The following is a 16,161-nucleotide window of genomic DNA, read 5'->3' as shown; positions in this document are numbered from 1 at the left end:
CAGGGGGACAAGGTGGCGGCACGTGTGAAGGCTGTGGATGGGGATGAGCAGTGGATTCTTGCGGAAGTGGTCAGCTACAACCACTCCACCAACAAGTAATCTACCAGTTGATTTCAGCAAAGAGGCCACTTGCAATATTATTTTTATATGGATTCCTAAACTATTTGTTTAATCTTTTTTTAATCAGGTATGAAGTGGATGACATTGATGAAGAGGGTAAAGAGTAAGTACGGTTTCCTCTGCAAAAACTGATAGCTAAATCTAAATAGATCTATTTATACAATAAAACGGATTAAGTGTATTGCTTGTCATGTAATTGTTTCATCTTCTGTTCAGGAGACACACACTGAGTCGGAGGAGAATTATCCCTCTCCCACAGTGGAAAGCAAACCCAGAGACAGACCCAGAGGCTCTGTTCAGTAAAGACCAGCTGGTGCTGGCGCTTTATCCACAAACCACATGCTTTTACAGAGCCTTGATCCACACGCCACCACACCGGGTGAGGGACATAAAACTGGAAAGAAAGGACGGATTGATTGAAGTGTAGTAATGGAGGAATTAGAGATGCTTCTATAAGATACATTATTTGTGAGCATGTCTGTGAAATCCACCCTCATAGAGTCTCATAGAGTTAACATTGATTTTATTTTTTGACATGGCATTACTCAATCAATATATCAAGGTGTTATATGCTCTTTACATTATGTACGTTTATAAAAAAAGGAAATATAAAAAATGACTTTAGCTGGGTTTTCACAGACATATAGCCAAAAGTATGCACAGAACCAAACATCACTCCTGTATGTGTTGGTTAAGTAGGTGCATTCAGTTCAAATACATGGAGGCACAAGAAATGACAAGCTAGGCCAGTTATATATAAGTAGATAATATTTTTCTCATAATTATACAAATTTCACTTTTTTTCAGCCCCAGGATGACTACTCTGTGCTGTTTGAAGATACTTCTTATGCTGATGGCTATTCGCCACCTCTCAACGTTGCCCAGCGATATGTAGTGGCCTGCAAGGAAAACAAAAAGAAGTGACAGAAGGAAACAAAAGCGAAAGAATAAAAAATGGATAAAGAATAAAATATGGAACGTTGTTTGCAAAAAGTAATGTCAACCGCATCATAGTGATTATTATGATAAGGAGTGAAAAAAATGTGAACAGAGCAACCAGTCTATGTTTTGATGTTTGTTTATTTTTCTCTGTTGTAAATAATGTTGGTATGTTTTATACTGCATCTTTTTGTATGATGTTAATGTGGGTCTAGTTGCACTGCAAGTGAATTATGCAGAAAATAAAACCGTTTTGAAAGTTATACAATTAAAAGTCTGTGACCAATAATAATATCTAGAAGTGTTTGGGGTGGATCAATGGCTTTTTATTTATTTAATTTGGCCCTCCCCAGTCCTTTTGTTAATTCATGTTTGAAGTTTAAATTAATAAACATCAATCTATATTGTTAAAATTCATGCTGAATCTACTTTTATAAATCCGCTACTACAGAGCTTAGTATCAACATTCGCTTTGTGACGTCACTCGGCATGCGCGAACGGCGTTGAGCGCGCGGAAGCGGATCATGGCTGATCGGGTGAGATATCTGTTATGATGTTCTGTAAGAAGTTAAAAGAGTTTTGCAGCTTTAATTTGGACCGTTATCTTCAAATAGATATTGACTTTACACCTACGGACGTTCATTGTCAGAAATCAACGCAACATTCTTCCATGTAGTTTGGCTGTAAACACTAGCACACTTGCTAATCAGTGATGGTGTTGATAAATTAGCATTAACGTTAGTCATAATTAGCATTACTTAATTTACCGCTTGTTTAGATTACATACGCTCCCATCTGTTCGTATTTCACATTGATTTATCAGCTTGTTTAAATCTTAATAGACTTTACTGTACGCAGTTATTAATAATGTTATTGTCCTGTGTATATTTCATTATAGCGATAAAACATAAAATTTTTTTAATTATAATAAAACTGTAGTAACCGTGCATGTTTGCGAAATAAATAAATTGTTTATAACAAAAAAATTGTTAAACTATGTAGGTTATACAGCAGTGCCTATATGGGCTGCACGGGCTGCCATCAATCAGGATGTGGCCCAAAGTTGATTGACAGCATGCCAGGGCGAATTGCAAAGGGTCTTGAAAAAGAATGGTCAACACTGCAAATATTGATTCTCTTTTCATAAACTGTATTTAATTGTCAATAAAAGCCTTTGACACTTGCTTGTGATTTGAAATGCTTCTAATTATACTTTTGTAGAATTTGCGAAAATTTATATTTGTGTCATTCTTAAAACTTTGAGAATCTTTGGGTGTAGCGACTTATGTTACAAATAATTAAGCAGTGTATTTAAAGTGTATGTTTAATGTGTTTACAGTGTGGTATAACAATATATGTTATTCTAGACATCAGACAGTGACGGGGATGCACCTGTATCAGACTCTCCAAAACAACGTCCCAAACGTCGCCGCATTATCGACCCCACATCCATCACAACAGTACCCATTTATTCCAACAAGGTGGGTTAAACACCACGGTTTCTTTCTTCGATGACAGCAAACAATTGGCAAGGATTTCAAAAACTGCTGTCTTTTTGAAATCTTTTATCACACCATACATTAAACGTATTAAGGTCTTGGTGACCTTTCAAACGTTTAACTATAGCTGTATTGGTTTATGTTAAATCACATGTTCATTCTGTTTTAGGTAAACAGGTCCTTAAATCTGAAGCCAACGACTTTCACACAAAGCAACCTCACAGGTAATTCAGTGGTGCTCCAAAATTTCTAATTATTTGTAAAATAAGATAAAAGTCTTTGCTTAATGTAAATGTAATGTAGCACACCACACTGCTTTTAGCAAGTTGGCCTCTTGATTTAATATTTTTTTATTTATTCTATAACCTGTGTAGGCTAGATCCAATGTCACCATCACCTTTCTCTTTAAAATTACAGAGGAGGAAAAGGATGGTCCTCTATGGTCTCCGCCTCCACCACGAACAGAGAAACAGTCAACAAGCATCAATCTGAGTGATTCAGAGGAGGAGCCACAACAGATTCAAGCTCAGTAAGCAATCAGACTGACTTTGTTTTTTTCACTGAATAGAAAAATAATATAAATCATATTGATTAAATTGTGCACTTTAACATGATTGGGATAATGTTTTAGTTAATAATGCATATTTTACATTGTTTAGATATCAGTGAAATATAAATCAATATTGTTTATTTAAATTTCAGTAACTATTTCATTTGCCAAGAGTACATTTTGACATGTGTGTGTATAACCAGAATAATCAAGGTTTTTAGTATATTTTTTTATTGCTACGTGGCAAACAAGTTACCAGTAGGTTCAGTAGATTCTCAGAAAACAAATGAGACCCAGCATTCATGATATGCACGCTCTTAAGGCTGTGCAATTGGGCAATTAGTTGAATTAGTTGAAAGGGGTGTGTTCAAAAAAATAGCAGTGTGGCATTCAATAACTGAGGTCATCAATTTTGTGAAGAAACAGGTGTGAATCAGGTGGCCCCTATTTAAGGATGAAGCCAACACTTGTTGAACATGCATTTGAAAGCTGAGGAAAATGGGTCGTTCAAGACATTGTTCAGAAGAACAGCGTACTTTGATTAAAAAGTTGATTGGAGAGGGAAAAACCTATAAAGAGGTGCAAAAAATGATAGGCTGTTCAGCTAAAATGATCTCCAATGCCTTAACATGGAGAGCAAAACCAGAGAGACGTGGAAGAAAACGGAAGACAACCATCAAAATGGATAGAAGAATAACTAGAATGGCAAAGGCTCAGCCAATGATCACCTCCAGGATGATCAAAGACAGTCTGGAGTTACCTGTAAGTACTGTGACAGTTAGAAGACGTCTGTGTGAAGCTAATCTATTTTCAAGAATCCCCCGCAACGTCCCTCTGTTAAAAAAAAGGCATGTGCAGAAGAGGTTACAATTTGCCAAAGAACACATCAACTGGCCTAAAGAGAAATGGAGGAACATTTTGTGGACTGATGAGAGTAAAATTGTTCTTTTTGGGTCCAAGGGCCACAGGCAGTTTGTGAGACGACCCCCAAACTCTGAATTCAAGCCACAGTACACAGTGAAGACAGTGAAGCATGGAGCATGATATGGGCATGTTTCTCCTACTATGGTGTTGGGCCTATTTATCGCATACCAGGGATCATGGATCAGTTTGCATATGTTAAAATACTTGAAGAGGTCATGTTGCCCTATGCTGAAGAGGGCATGCCCTTGAAATGGTTGTTTCAACAAGACAATGACCCAAAACACACTAGTAAACGGGCAAAGTCTTGGTTCCAAACCAACAAAATTAATGTTACGGAGTGGCCAGCCCAATCTCCAGACCTTAATCCAATTGAGAACTTGTGGGGTGATATCAAAAATGCTGTTTCTGAAGCAAAACCAAGAAATGTGAATGAATTGTGGAATGTTGTTAAAGAATCATGGAGTAGAATAACAGCTGAGAGGTGCCACAAGTTGGTTGACTCCATGCCACACAGATGTCAAGCAGTTTTAAAAAACTGTGGTCATACAACTAAATATTAGTTTAGTGATTCACAGGATTGCTAAATCCCAGAAAAAAAAATGTTTGTACAAAATAGTTTTGAGTTTGTACTGTCAAAGGTAGACACTGCTATTTTTTTGAACACACCCCTTTCAACTAATTCAACTACTTGCCCAATTGCACAGCAGCCTTAAGAGCGTGCATATCATGAATGCTGGGTCTCGTTTGTTTTCTGAGAATCTACTGAACCTACTGGTAACTTGTTTGCCACGTAGCAATAAAAAATATACTAAAAAACCTTGATTATTCTGGTTAGTCACATTGTACTGCTATTATTTTGAACAAGACTGTATATATATATATATATATATATATATATATATTAGTTATAATATTAATTAAAATATTATATTATAATTTTTTCTTTTTTCCAGCTGTATTGCAACCATCAACACTTTTAACCTACTATAATTTATACGTTATCTTTACCTTCAGGGAAATTCTTCGCTCCCCCTCTCCACCTCCACCATGTAGTCCACCGGTCAAACAAAGCAGACAGGCAAACCAAAAAATAAAGTGAGTGTCATCTTTAGTAATGATCTGTCTGTGACAGAGATCATCTGAGGTGGTTTTTAGCATGACTTTTCTCATCCGCTCTAGTTATCATACATTTTCAAACAGTGGTATCATATTTCCAGGAGGATAAAGAAGTAACAGTATTAGAAGTAATACAATAAACAAACAATAAGCCCAAAGAAAATCATGGGATTTGATATTATCTCTTTCTTCTGTGTTTTCAACAGGAAATTGGATGCTATTGGCTCTTTTGCTTGTCTGTCGCCTGTGTATCAAGAACCCGTTATTGAGTACAGAAACTCTCCATCTCCTGTAAATGATGATGATGATGATGAGATCATCATTCTTTCTGACAACAAACGGAAAAGACGTCACCCGAATACTGAGCACAGTGACGTGGCACGAGAAATCTCACTAAAATTCCGTTGTCGAACAGAATTGCACAAAATTCCAATACTTTCTGTAAGTAAGAGTAAATACTGTATGCATTTGCAGGCTTTGAAATCTTGACCTAGACTATAAAAAAAATTCAAGCTTCCTGGAGATAGGTGTTTTTATATGTATGTGACTTTCAATTGCAGACAGCCCCTTTGAGTAAAGCTGTGGAACAGCTGGCCATTAAACTTAGTGTCCGGCCCAGCCAAATTCTGTTATTAAGAAAAGATGTTGAACTCCCGGTTCACTCCTCCGTCAGTGAGCTGGGACTTGGCATAGCTGACATCATAGGTAATAAAAAATCTTTATTGATTAAAGGTTTTCAAACTTTAATTTATTTGCAATCCAACTGCATTCATCACTTTTCAATTTCTCCAGACTGTGTAATAAAAGAGGATAAACAAGACGACAATACTAAATGTGATGTCATTACTCTGCGACTGCAAGGCAAAGAGAAAGGATCAACGCAGGAGTATTCAGTGCAAAAGGTGTGTTATGTCACACTGGATGCTCTGCATCTTAAATATAGTGGCTTACTGTCTTCAAATATGGTCATTTTATTTGGTAACTCTTAATCTCTTTTTTTATTTAAGACTGCTCCTATAGGATCCATCCTGTCTCAGTATATTTCTGGTCTTCCGGCCAGTGACAGGCGGAGAGCTAAATTCCTCTTTGATGGGTCAAGAATCTCACATAATCAGACTCCAGCTGAGCTAGAAATGGAGGATGGGGATGTCATTGAAGTCTGGGCTTAAACGCTTTTACTTTGTATTGTTTGGCGTTGCGTACCAACACCATGTTCTAGATGCAATGTAATATGTGTCTTGTTTCTGCGGTTCATAAGATCTTATCGCTTTTGCTGAAATACAACTTTTGATGTCTTTTTGTAAAAAATATAAAATTCATTTTTACATTGTTTATGTAAGCCAGATTTATTTAAGAATTGTTTAAATGTTCATTATTTTTAATATAAAACATCAAATTGATTAAAATACATTTAATAAAAATTGACTTTTTTAAATTCCATTGCTTCATTTACTGTCTGCCTAAATGTGACTCTAAATCATATTTCACTGCAGCATGCTATTCATGTGAACTCATGTTATCTCAGGTCATTGATCAGCTCAAACTATTAATCACTCTTTTACATTTGCATTAGTTAGTGCTAATAAAACACTAGTGATTCATCAGTAAAGTAGCAAACGCTAACAAAAGATTTAAACTCATTGCTGATTTTGTTAGCATCTTTTATCATTGTTTTTTGGAGTAATGTAATAAACAGTGAAAAAACGAATTAGTTTAGATAATCTGAATTAATTATTTTGAATTCTTCTAGTCACACATTTAGAAATGCTAATAAATAATATAAAAAAAACTAAAGTTATAAACAACAAAAAATAATGTCTTGTAATAACATTTTCACATGCTGTATTCGACATCGATTATTACTCTTTAAAATATTGCAATAATTGTGTCGGGTGGGTGTCTTTTTTTTTTTTTTTGAAAATATAAAGAATATACATAAATTTAGGGAAATAGAAAACAAGTTACAGACAGAGTTTAACTTGCAGACAATTGAATAATAATACAAGGAAAAAGGAAAACAAACAAAAAAACAAACAAACAAATCAGTAATTGGTTTGCATAAGGTTAAACTGTAGTGTCGGGTGGGTGTCACATGACTGGGCAGCGGAAGTACTGCGTCACACCAATATGGCGACGTGCTGAGCTCATCGATCGGCAACAACAACAACTCGTTCCGCTGCACAGTTTGGTTCAGAGCCCTCCACTGAAATTTAAAGATGTCCACACGGGAGGTCAGGTAAAGGTAATATCCTAAAACATTTCGAAAATTCAAAGGTATCCAAAAAGCGGCCGGGAACAGAACTTTGAGGACGCGTCTATCTCTGCTTTGCATTTTCCAGGTAAACAACAACACCGCAAACGTCAAGGCACAAACTTTACACATGCATTTAAAATCCAGTAATGTATTTCACATGTATAACAGTTCGTTTCGCTTTATTAATAAGAGGTCTGCCTTGCATATATAAAACGACTGGGAGCTTGTTCCTTAGTTTATTGGTTTAATATTTTGCTTTTCCAGGAAAAAGGTTGCTTTCTGTAACTAACAGTTACATCTAAAATATAATAGAGTGCTGTACACAACAACATTTTGGTTTTTGCTTATTTAAAACACTGCATGTGAAATGTTGCCTAACGTAGTGTCTGTTACCTACATAGACAAGTATTGGTCAACAGCAGTCATCACATGTGACCAGTCAGCACAAACATGTTGGGTTTGGTTGGATTCAGCTGACATGCTTATCTTAGTTCAAAGACACAGATTACAAAAAGTGGATAAAGAGTCTTCTGTCAAAAAACAAAATCTTCCTTAGGTCAGGTTTAGATATTGTGTTTAGGCAATAATTTTATTTTCATGGGTTGATGCCATTCCTTAGTAATTAAGCTGTAACATAGTGACACTGCCTCTGAATGATATTACAAACGTCAAAGTTTGATTTAGCTCACTTTAGTTTCAATCAACAGTGAATATTAAAGATATCAAGGTTGTAATGTTTACATTATACATGATGGTTTTTATATTGAAAACAGTAAATCACAAGAAACGGTTAACTTATAAGCAGGGTCACATGTGTCCAGATGTTCATGTGTTGTTATATTTAGTAATATCAGCACATACACAGCTTTCTCTTAACATTACTCCCAACCCTGTTTTCCCCCAGTCACTGTATTCACGTGACATTCTGGTAAGATTTTACATCACACGACATGCATCTGTGTCTACTTCCCATTTTCGGTGTCTGTGTTATACTCCCGATGAATTCGGTTATACATACTTTATGCATTCAGTCCCAGTGGAGTCTGCTGTAGTTTAGTGCACTAGACCTTGGCAGACTTTTCTTGACTAATGGTTCATCTCACAGAAGTTACATCCTCATATTTAAGGTTGAGATTAGATCATTGACAGTTTGCATATGTATTCAGTCAGTGTATATGCTCAGGCAGCAGTGGACTTTATTTTTGCTCTTTAGCGACTGTTTCAACACTTTTGTTTTACTTCTGGAAGGATTTTTTGTGACAGACCAAACCAACTACATTGCAGTAACATTTGACTAAATCTTGTCATTTAGGCATTTAGCAGACTCCTTGTATTTTGTTTTGTGTATTTGCAAACACATTGCCGAAACATTTGGCTTCTGTTTGTTAAAAAGATTTGTTCTTTAATCTCTTGTTCATTATTTTCTGCAGCAGTGATGTCAGGTGAGCCTGCGGACACCACGCCCTTCTTCTCAGATGATAATGAGGGGGAGGGGCCTACAGAGAATGGGGCGGTGTCATCTCCACCAGAGGAGGAGTCGGCTAGTGGAGTGTCTAGTAGTAGAGCTATACTGACGGTAGCTGTACTCTGCTATATCAACCTACTGAACTATATGGACAGATTCACTGTCGCAGGTAACAAGTGCCATTGATCTTTTTGTAAAAGTTCAAGTTGAACTGAAACTGAAATTCACTGGCATGTCACGTAAAGCACGGGGCAAAGATATACTGAAATGAGTGTCTGTACGCATGACCTCAGTTCATACTAGTCCATCTTGTTCTTTTTGTTCCTGTTTATAGAGTTAAAGGTAAATCACATGATTAATTGTAAAGAATTATAGCCGAATAAGCAGGTTAGATGTGGTTTTGCATCAGTTTGTACATGTGTTATTGTTTATCAAGGTTAGTGAACATACTTTTGGCTTTAGCTGTAGAGACATTTGTTGCAATGCAAAAACAAATTCTTTCACTTCCTAAGTTCCTACACTGTTTTTACTGATTTAAATTTTTTTAGTACAAAGTAATTTTCAAATGGCCTAACTTACATTAAGCGATTTACACTTTTCTGGTTAAAATGTAAAATAGTAAGTTGAAATTACCCAATGTGATTATACTTAAAAATGTGGGGTGGTTTCCCGGACAGGGGTTATCCTAGTCCCAGACTAAAATGTATGCTTGAGCTCCCTTAATTTGAAAACATCTTGCACTAACATATCTTAACATATATCAGTGCCATTATTTTGTCTCAATGCACATCAGTATTGTTTTTTGTAATGTTTTTATGCTTGTAAAAACGACTTAAATGTCCGGAATTAATTTAAACCCTGTCTGGGAAACTGCCCTACGGTGTAATAATGAGTGTTTGATTTATTAATAGAGCTGCTGATAGACTTCAGTGTTGTTATTTAATATTGAATTAATATATTGACATGAAAAGTTGAACTGTGATAACACTAATATCCTATGTTAACAGGTGTACTTACTGACATTGAGAAATTCTTCAAAATTAGCGATGGAAAATCAGGGCTGCTTCAGACGGGTGAGGATTATTGTGAATATGTGGGATTCATACTTGTCATGAGATTGTATGGGTGTAGAAATGTTAATGTTTTATTTGACATTTTCTCTCATCATTGTTCTTAGTTTTCATCTGCAGTTACATGTTCCTGGCTCCTCTGTTCGGTTACCTGGGCGACAGGTATAACAGGAAGTTGATCATGAGTGGTGGGATTTTGTTCTGGTCTATAGTGACACTGGCCAGCTCCTTCGTCGGCAAAGATGTAAGTCCCGCACTGTATCCGTCAGGCTTTCCAAATGCTTAAAAATCAGCTTTATATGCAAACACCATTTCGTTCAAATACTTTGATCATATAACTTTCAATTCTGACTCAGATTGTTGTTGCCTTTGATTTAGTGTTTTAAAGATTTAAAGCGTTATTAGGAATGATGAGAGATCTGATTGTATTTTTTTTAGCATTTTTGGGCGCTGTTGTTGACCCGGGGGCTTGTGGGTGTAGGGGAGGCCAGTTACTCCACAATCGCACCCACCATCATTGCTGATCTGTTCATCAAGGAGAAAAGGACCAACATGCTTTCCATTTTTTACTTTGCCATTCCTGTGGGCAGGTGAGGACACACACACACACACACACACACACACACACACACACACACACACACACACACACACACACATACAAAACTTTTTAAATTCCAATAAAGTAATATGCTCACTTTCAACTCAAAAAACATTTCTAAAACAATGACTTTGGTTCTTCCCCATTCATTTACTTCACTTTAAGTAAGATGTCACACTGTGGCTTCTACAGAAACAGTATCATTACCTAACATCCAAGGTCTTTTAAAAGGCCAATACATTAGGGCTAAAACTCTGTTTCTCTGTAAAGAATATTGGATTGAATGGGGTTTTTTTCTAGTGCTGAACTCTTATTCACATCTGTTATTTTATCTCTTCAGTGGTTTTGGGTATATAGTGGGTTCACGCGTGGCTGCTGTGGCTAAAGACTGGCACTGGGCTCTTCGGGTACGTCCGCCCCATCAATTCTTCCTGATTAAATAATATTTTTAAGTGTGTTATACGTATATCTGTTAAACAGTTTTTTGAATATCTCTTTCTGTTGCTCTCTCTGCCGTTTGCTGTGTATTTTTCTTTAATAGGTGACCCCTGGCCTGGGGCTGCTGGCAGTGATCCTGTTGATATTTGTGGTTCAGGAGCCAAAGCGCGGGGCGATCGAAGCTCATTCAGAGGATATGCTGCACAGAACCAGCTGGCTGGAAGACATGAAAGCGCTCTGCAGGAAGTGAGTCATCAAGAGCTCATGTTGCTCATGTCATGTTCATATATATATGTGCGTGTTTGTGTATATTTGTGTGTTATATATATAATGTATGTATATATGCATATATATGAATATATGTCAAGCAGGGCACTTGTTAATATCTGATAATTTTGGGGGTTTTTCTCCAGCAGTTGCTTTTGCTAACTACTTCCACGACTAAAGCTGTTATCTGAGACGTAAATGTATAATAAAATAAGCTGATTAGTTTGGAAACACTTAACTGAAATGTTTCTCATAATTTTAAAAATCATTTAAGGTATATGTTTAAAAGTTTGAAATTACTTTAGTATATCAAAATATAGTTGTGCCAAACTAATTAATTTCTTTCATTAGAAAACAAAAATTTGATTATTTTATTTTTAAATTGATGACTAAATAAAAGCAGCTAATAAGAGCACAGAATAGAAGTGGACTCCTTCAGTGTTGTTTAAAAAGCATGACTAGATAGATAGATAGATAGGTATATAGATAGAAAATATTATTTTCTACCTAAAATTTATATCTTTTTCTCTTCCTATTTAGCCATAGTTTTGTTCTGTCCACGTTTGGCTTCACAGCTGTGGCCTTTGTGACAGGATCTTTGGCCCTGTGGGCTCCTGCATTTTTATTCAGAGCGGGTGTCTTCAATGGTGAGAAACAGCCATGTTTCAAGGACAACTGTGACGACTCTGGCAGGTAATTCCCCAATTCTTTCTGTTACTTTTGGCATAATGTTAGTGGTTCGTTGGTTTTTTGCTGTTACCTCTTCTTATATTACATTTATATTAAAAAACAATTCTGATGTAAAGTAGAAAGGTTAATATGATGCCTGTTATTTTTGATATTGACTACAGGTTTGATATAACAATATAGGCTGATATTGATTATAACCTATATTTAAGGAATTATATAAATATAATTTGCAATAATGCTATATATTTTATTGCATATACTATATATTTAACTCAGTCCCCGCTAGGCTTTTTTTTAAAAGTTACCTGCCAGCATTTTTTGTAATTTTCACAAAGTTTCGCAAAATGCATTACAAAAAAATTTTCTTCTAAAAATATATAAACATAAAAATATATCAAATGAAAGAACAGACCCTCTGCTTTCAAACAAACAATAAACAAACAAACAAAACGGGGAAAAAAAACGTTTCATCCTATCTAAATTTTTTTTCTCTGCGTATAAACTCTTAAATATGAATATTTTTTTAGCAAAAAGCTGAAATAATGGCATTTTTGTGAAGTAATTTTGTTACAGATCAGATTCAGAATGATTATCAAAACATACACAGAGTTTAAAATTAGTAAAAAAATTGCTTCAGTTTTTTTATAAATTCGGTTAAGTACGCCGTCTAGTGAATAATCGCGGTATTACAGATTAACATCAAACTTCATCAGGAACATGTTTTCTCTTAATTGACGCGAGAACTTGTCAATGGCGGGGAAAGCGTTAATAATTTTCCTGTTTTTCTATGGTTATTTTTTTTCTTTGCATTTCTTGTGAAGCTGCATTAATGCAATAAAACATTGTTAAACCCAATATACAAATAAATGTGACTTGACTGTTTTGTGTGTACAAAGTGCTCTACTAATGTTCCTGTGCTCTCCCTTAGCCTGATTTTTGGTATCATCACAATTGTCACTGGTATCCTGGGTGTGGCTAGTGGCGTGCAGGCCAGCAAGAAACTGAGGACGAAAACCCCACGCGCTGATCCACTGGTCTGTGCGACAGGACTCCTCCTTGCCGCTCCTTTTCTCTATCTGTCCATCATGTTTGCTCAAGTTAGCACGGTGGCCACTTATGTAAGTCCTTCCTTTACCTTTATATTTGTCTGTGTGTGTTCCTCATCCTGAAAACGTTTGCAGTTTTATACCGATACCGCAGTCATATAGCAGTGGCTGAATGTAGGGCAGTTTTATGCTGACTGTAATAGTGGTTTTGTACTAAATGCAAGTATGTGTGTTCTTGTTGTTTCACCAGGTTTTTATTTTCTTTGGCGAGACGTTCTTGTCGATGAATTGGGCCATAGTTGCAGACATTCTTCTGGTGGGTTTCCTTTTCTATTTGGATGTCGTATCACTTCAAAATGCTAGAAATGTAGTGCATATGGCAATGTTGATGTTGATTTGTTTCCCTATCCTCTCAGTATGTAGTGATCCCCACACGGCGCTCCACAGCAGAGGCCTTTCAGATCGTCCTCTCACACCTGCTGGGTGATGCTATCAGCCCTTACCTCATCGGAGTGGTGGGTCTCTCTCTCTCACACACACATAGACAAGTTTCAAAGATGTTATTTATCTGGATGCCAATAAACACGTTGTCCCCGTTTCTTTCCCCTCCTCCGTGTTTAGGTATCAGACTCGATAAAGTCATCAGATTCGTACATGTGGGAGTTCCGTTCTCTTCAGATATCCCTCCTGTTGTGCTCTTTTGTGGCCGTGGGGGGCGGAGCTTTCTTCCTGGCAACGGCCTTCTTTATCGAGAAAGACCGAAATCTGGCTGAAAATTATGTGCCCTCTGGTAAGGGATCCAGGTGGTTCTCATCCTTTGTAATTCTTATTTTTCCCATTGTGAAGGTTAATATATCAGGGTTCCCACAGGTCTTTGAAATCCTTGAAAGTTGGTGAGTCTGAGGGAAAAATTCAAGGCCCTGGGAAGTTCTTGGAAATATACATACATAGATACAGGTCATTGAAAGTGCTTGAAACCAAAATGCTTTTTTGCATAGTTGTGTTTGACACATGAAATCATCCTTATGTAACTGTTATTCCCTGAAAAGGGAATGAGACGCTGTGTCTTCCTTGCCATACTTCCTGCGTCCCTGTAAGCCATCTTTGGCAATATTTCAGACAGTGATATACTTCCTGGCTCCCGCGTCACCCTATCTTTGTCGTTAAGCCTCACCATTGGTTGATTTTGATATACACATTCAGACGCACTTACCCCTGGGGGCGTCACCAAAGTGTCACCGCAGTGACGCAGCGCAGGTTCCCTCGAAAGGAAACTGTAACAACTTGATGTTAACTTGCTCTCACTTGATATGTGTCCCCACATTTAGTCCTTGAATTTGAGAGTTTTGCCCCTGGAAAGTCCTTGAAAGGTCCTTGAATTTGAAGTTAACAAAGGTTTGGGAACCCTGTATATGATCACCCCTCCACACAGCCTATGATTTAATCATCTGGAGGTCTGATTTGTTGTTTTGTCATTGTGTTTTCAATTAATTGACCAGATTGTACATAAATAATTCTTCTTTCGGAAAGCAGTTTTAAAGGATTATTATAGTTTTAATACATCTTAATATCTTTTTACATTTATTTTATTTACTGATTTCTACATTGTCATAAAGGTTCTTTACATTATGTAGGATGACTAAGACATCAAGCACAGTTCACAGTTAGTGTCACATTTTGTCATTTAGGGCCACTTTGTCATTGTTTAAAGGGGACAGAGAATGAAAAACCATTTTTACCTTGTTTTTGTTGAATAATGGTAGTCTAGCCACATTCACAAACATACAAAAAGTGCTAAACATGCTAAACATCTCAGTCTCATAGAAATTCCTCTTTTAGAAATGTCAGCCAGAAAACGGCCCAATCTGAAAAACTGATGCTTATGACATCACAGGCATCTCACTGCCCCTCCACTTTAAAATAATTGGCTAAATTTTTTGAGATAGCAGCAAGGTCAGCCAATCAGTAATGAGATTGCAAGTTAAGCCAGTAGGGGGAGCCAAATAGGTGCAAAACCACTTGTTTAAAATCCCCCACCCTAATAGAGCTATCTTAGAGAGGTTTTTAGGAAGCTTCTAAGGCATTACAGACCCAAACAAAACATTTTTTGTCTACATGTCACATCACAGAACAAGGATAAATACCCGTTCAATCATTCTGTGTCACCTTTAAGTCTGTTATACTTATGTACGTTTTCTTATTTTTTCAGATGATGCACCAATTGTTGTTCCAAAGAGAGGCAGGTCCACTAAAGTTTCAGTGTCGAGCGTTTTAATTTGAGGAGACAAAAGGATCGGTATGGTTCTCGACTCGGGGACCAGCACTGTGATTGGTTTAGGCAAAACACTGTTTGTGCCGTCCACAGCCAATCCTGCAGAAATGTCAGACACATAATCGCTGACTGGACAATCTCCACAATTGGGGAATTTTATAGTAATTTATTATGCTTATGTTTTTTTATTTTGTTTATATCCTTAACACCAAACCATTGATTTGGAAACATCAAAACTAACAAAAATTCTGAAATGTGTTTCTTGGATGTTCTGCTTTCCAGGAGTGACACAAAGAATGGAACACGGTTATTATTTCGAGACATTGTTTTACATTTAATTGACATGCATATATTTGTGTTTTAGATTTCATACAATGTAAAAATGAGATTTTAGACCCTGTTATTGAAAAGGCTCTGAATGGATTTTGCAAATGGCCATCTATCGGTGGCTGTCCTCATAGCAACATATTACTAAAACCTAAGGCACTGTCATTTTTTTTTATTTTTTGCATTTTATGCAACAAACTGACTAAAAAACTAGCAGAATCCGACTTAAGCAATGCACTGAGGCTTGCCTATGATCTGCCTTTACAACAACATGTCTTTTATGTTTTATTGCTTTTCTTTCATGCAACATTTCAGATTTTTTTAGGATCTTTTAGAAAGGAACCAAAAAACAAACACTAAAGCCCCCATCACATGATTTAAACATTAGGCTTTTTAATTTTGTAATATTTTAACTGAAAGCAGGTTATTGTGCATTCCTTATACTGTGGTGTTTTTATTTTTGTTAAAGAGTTTTTCCCCCAACGGCAATACATTGAGCTAATTTACAAGACATTGCTTGTTAATCTTATTTTCTTACTGTTACTTTTTTAATATTAAATGACAGATTAGCTCTAATTTGTGT

At 36.4% G+C, this 16,161-nt stretch overlaps 2 protein-coding genes across 4 annotated transcripts in view; both read left to right on the top strand.

Annotated features, from left to right (window-relative positions):
* Window positions 1-1,377, top strand: part of sgf29 (SAGA complex associated factor 29) — a 3,027-nt gene extending 1,650 nt beyond the window's left edge. The window contains exons 7-10 of the mRNA XM_065280672.2: window positions 1-95; window positions 188-223; window positions 337-499; window positions 928-1,377. The exon at window positions 1-95 is cut by the window's left edge and continues 52 nt beyond it. Coding sequence (XP_065136744.1) covers window positions 1-95; window positions 188-223; window positions 337-499; window positions 928-1,044 — 411 coding nt within the window. The 3' untranslated portion in view covers window positions 1,045-1,377. The remainder of the gene's footprint in view (window positions 96-187; window positions 224-336; window positions 500-927) is intronic.
* A 144-nt stretch (window positions 1,378-1,521) lies between these two features.
* LOC135770818 (protein spinster homolog 1) lies at window positions 1,522-16,154 on the top strand. 3 transcript variants are annotated; one of them, XM_065280661.1, is made up of 19 exons: window positions 1,522-1,595; window positions 2,427-2,540; window positions 2,728-2,782; window positions 2,976-3,087; window positions 5,047-5,127; window positions 5,355-5,589; window positions 5,709-5,853; window positions 8,833-9,036; window positions 9,875-9,940; window positions 10,045-10,181; window positions 10,376-10,527; window positions 10,879-10,945; window positions 11,080-11,222; window positions 11,784-11,936; window positions 12,862-13,051; window positions 13,230-13,295; window positions 13,396-13,494; window positions 13,601-13,769; window positions 15,189-16,154. In XM_065280661.1, exons 1-19 carry the CDS (start codon window positions 1,584-1,586, stop codon window positions 15,257-15,259), a joined length of 2,271 nt encoding a protein of 756 aa, XP_065136733.1. In that variant the 5' UTR covers window positions 1,522-1,583; the 3' UTR covers window positions 15,260-16,154. The 3 variants fall into 3 exon arrangements, with proteins under 3 accessions (XP_065136733.1, XP_065136723.1, XP_065136714.1); XM_065280642.1 differs by lacking the exons at window positions 1,522-1,595; window positions 2,427-2,540; window positions 2,728-2,782; ... (2 more) ...; window positions 5,355-5,589; window positions 5,709-5,853 and adding an exon at window positions 7,259-7,487; XM_065280651.1 differs by lacking the exons at window positions 8,833-9,036; window positions 9,875-9,940; window positions 10,045-10,181; ... (7 more) ...; window positions 13,601-13,769; window positions 15,189-16,154 and adding exons at window positions 5,941-6,050; window positions 6,156-6,586.
* Window positions 16,155-16,161: the final 7 nt, after the last annotated feature.

The sequence above is a fragment of the Paramisgurnus dabryanus genome, chromosome 3 (assembly GCF_030506205.2).
Source record: "Paramisgurnus dabryanus chromosome 3, PD_genome_1.1, whole genome shotgun sequence".
Taxonomy (NCBI): Eukaryota; Metazoa; Chordata; class Actinopteri; order Cypriniformes; family Cobitidae; genus Paramisgurnus; species Paramisgurnus dabryanus.
Note: the sequence above shows the minus strand (reverse complement) of the source record. Positions and strands in the feature narration are given on the sequence as shown.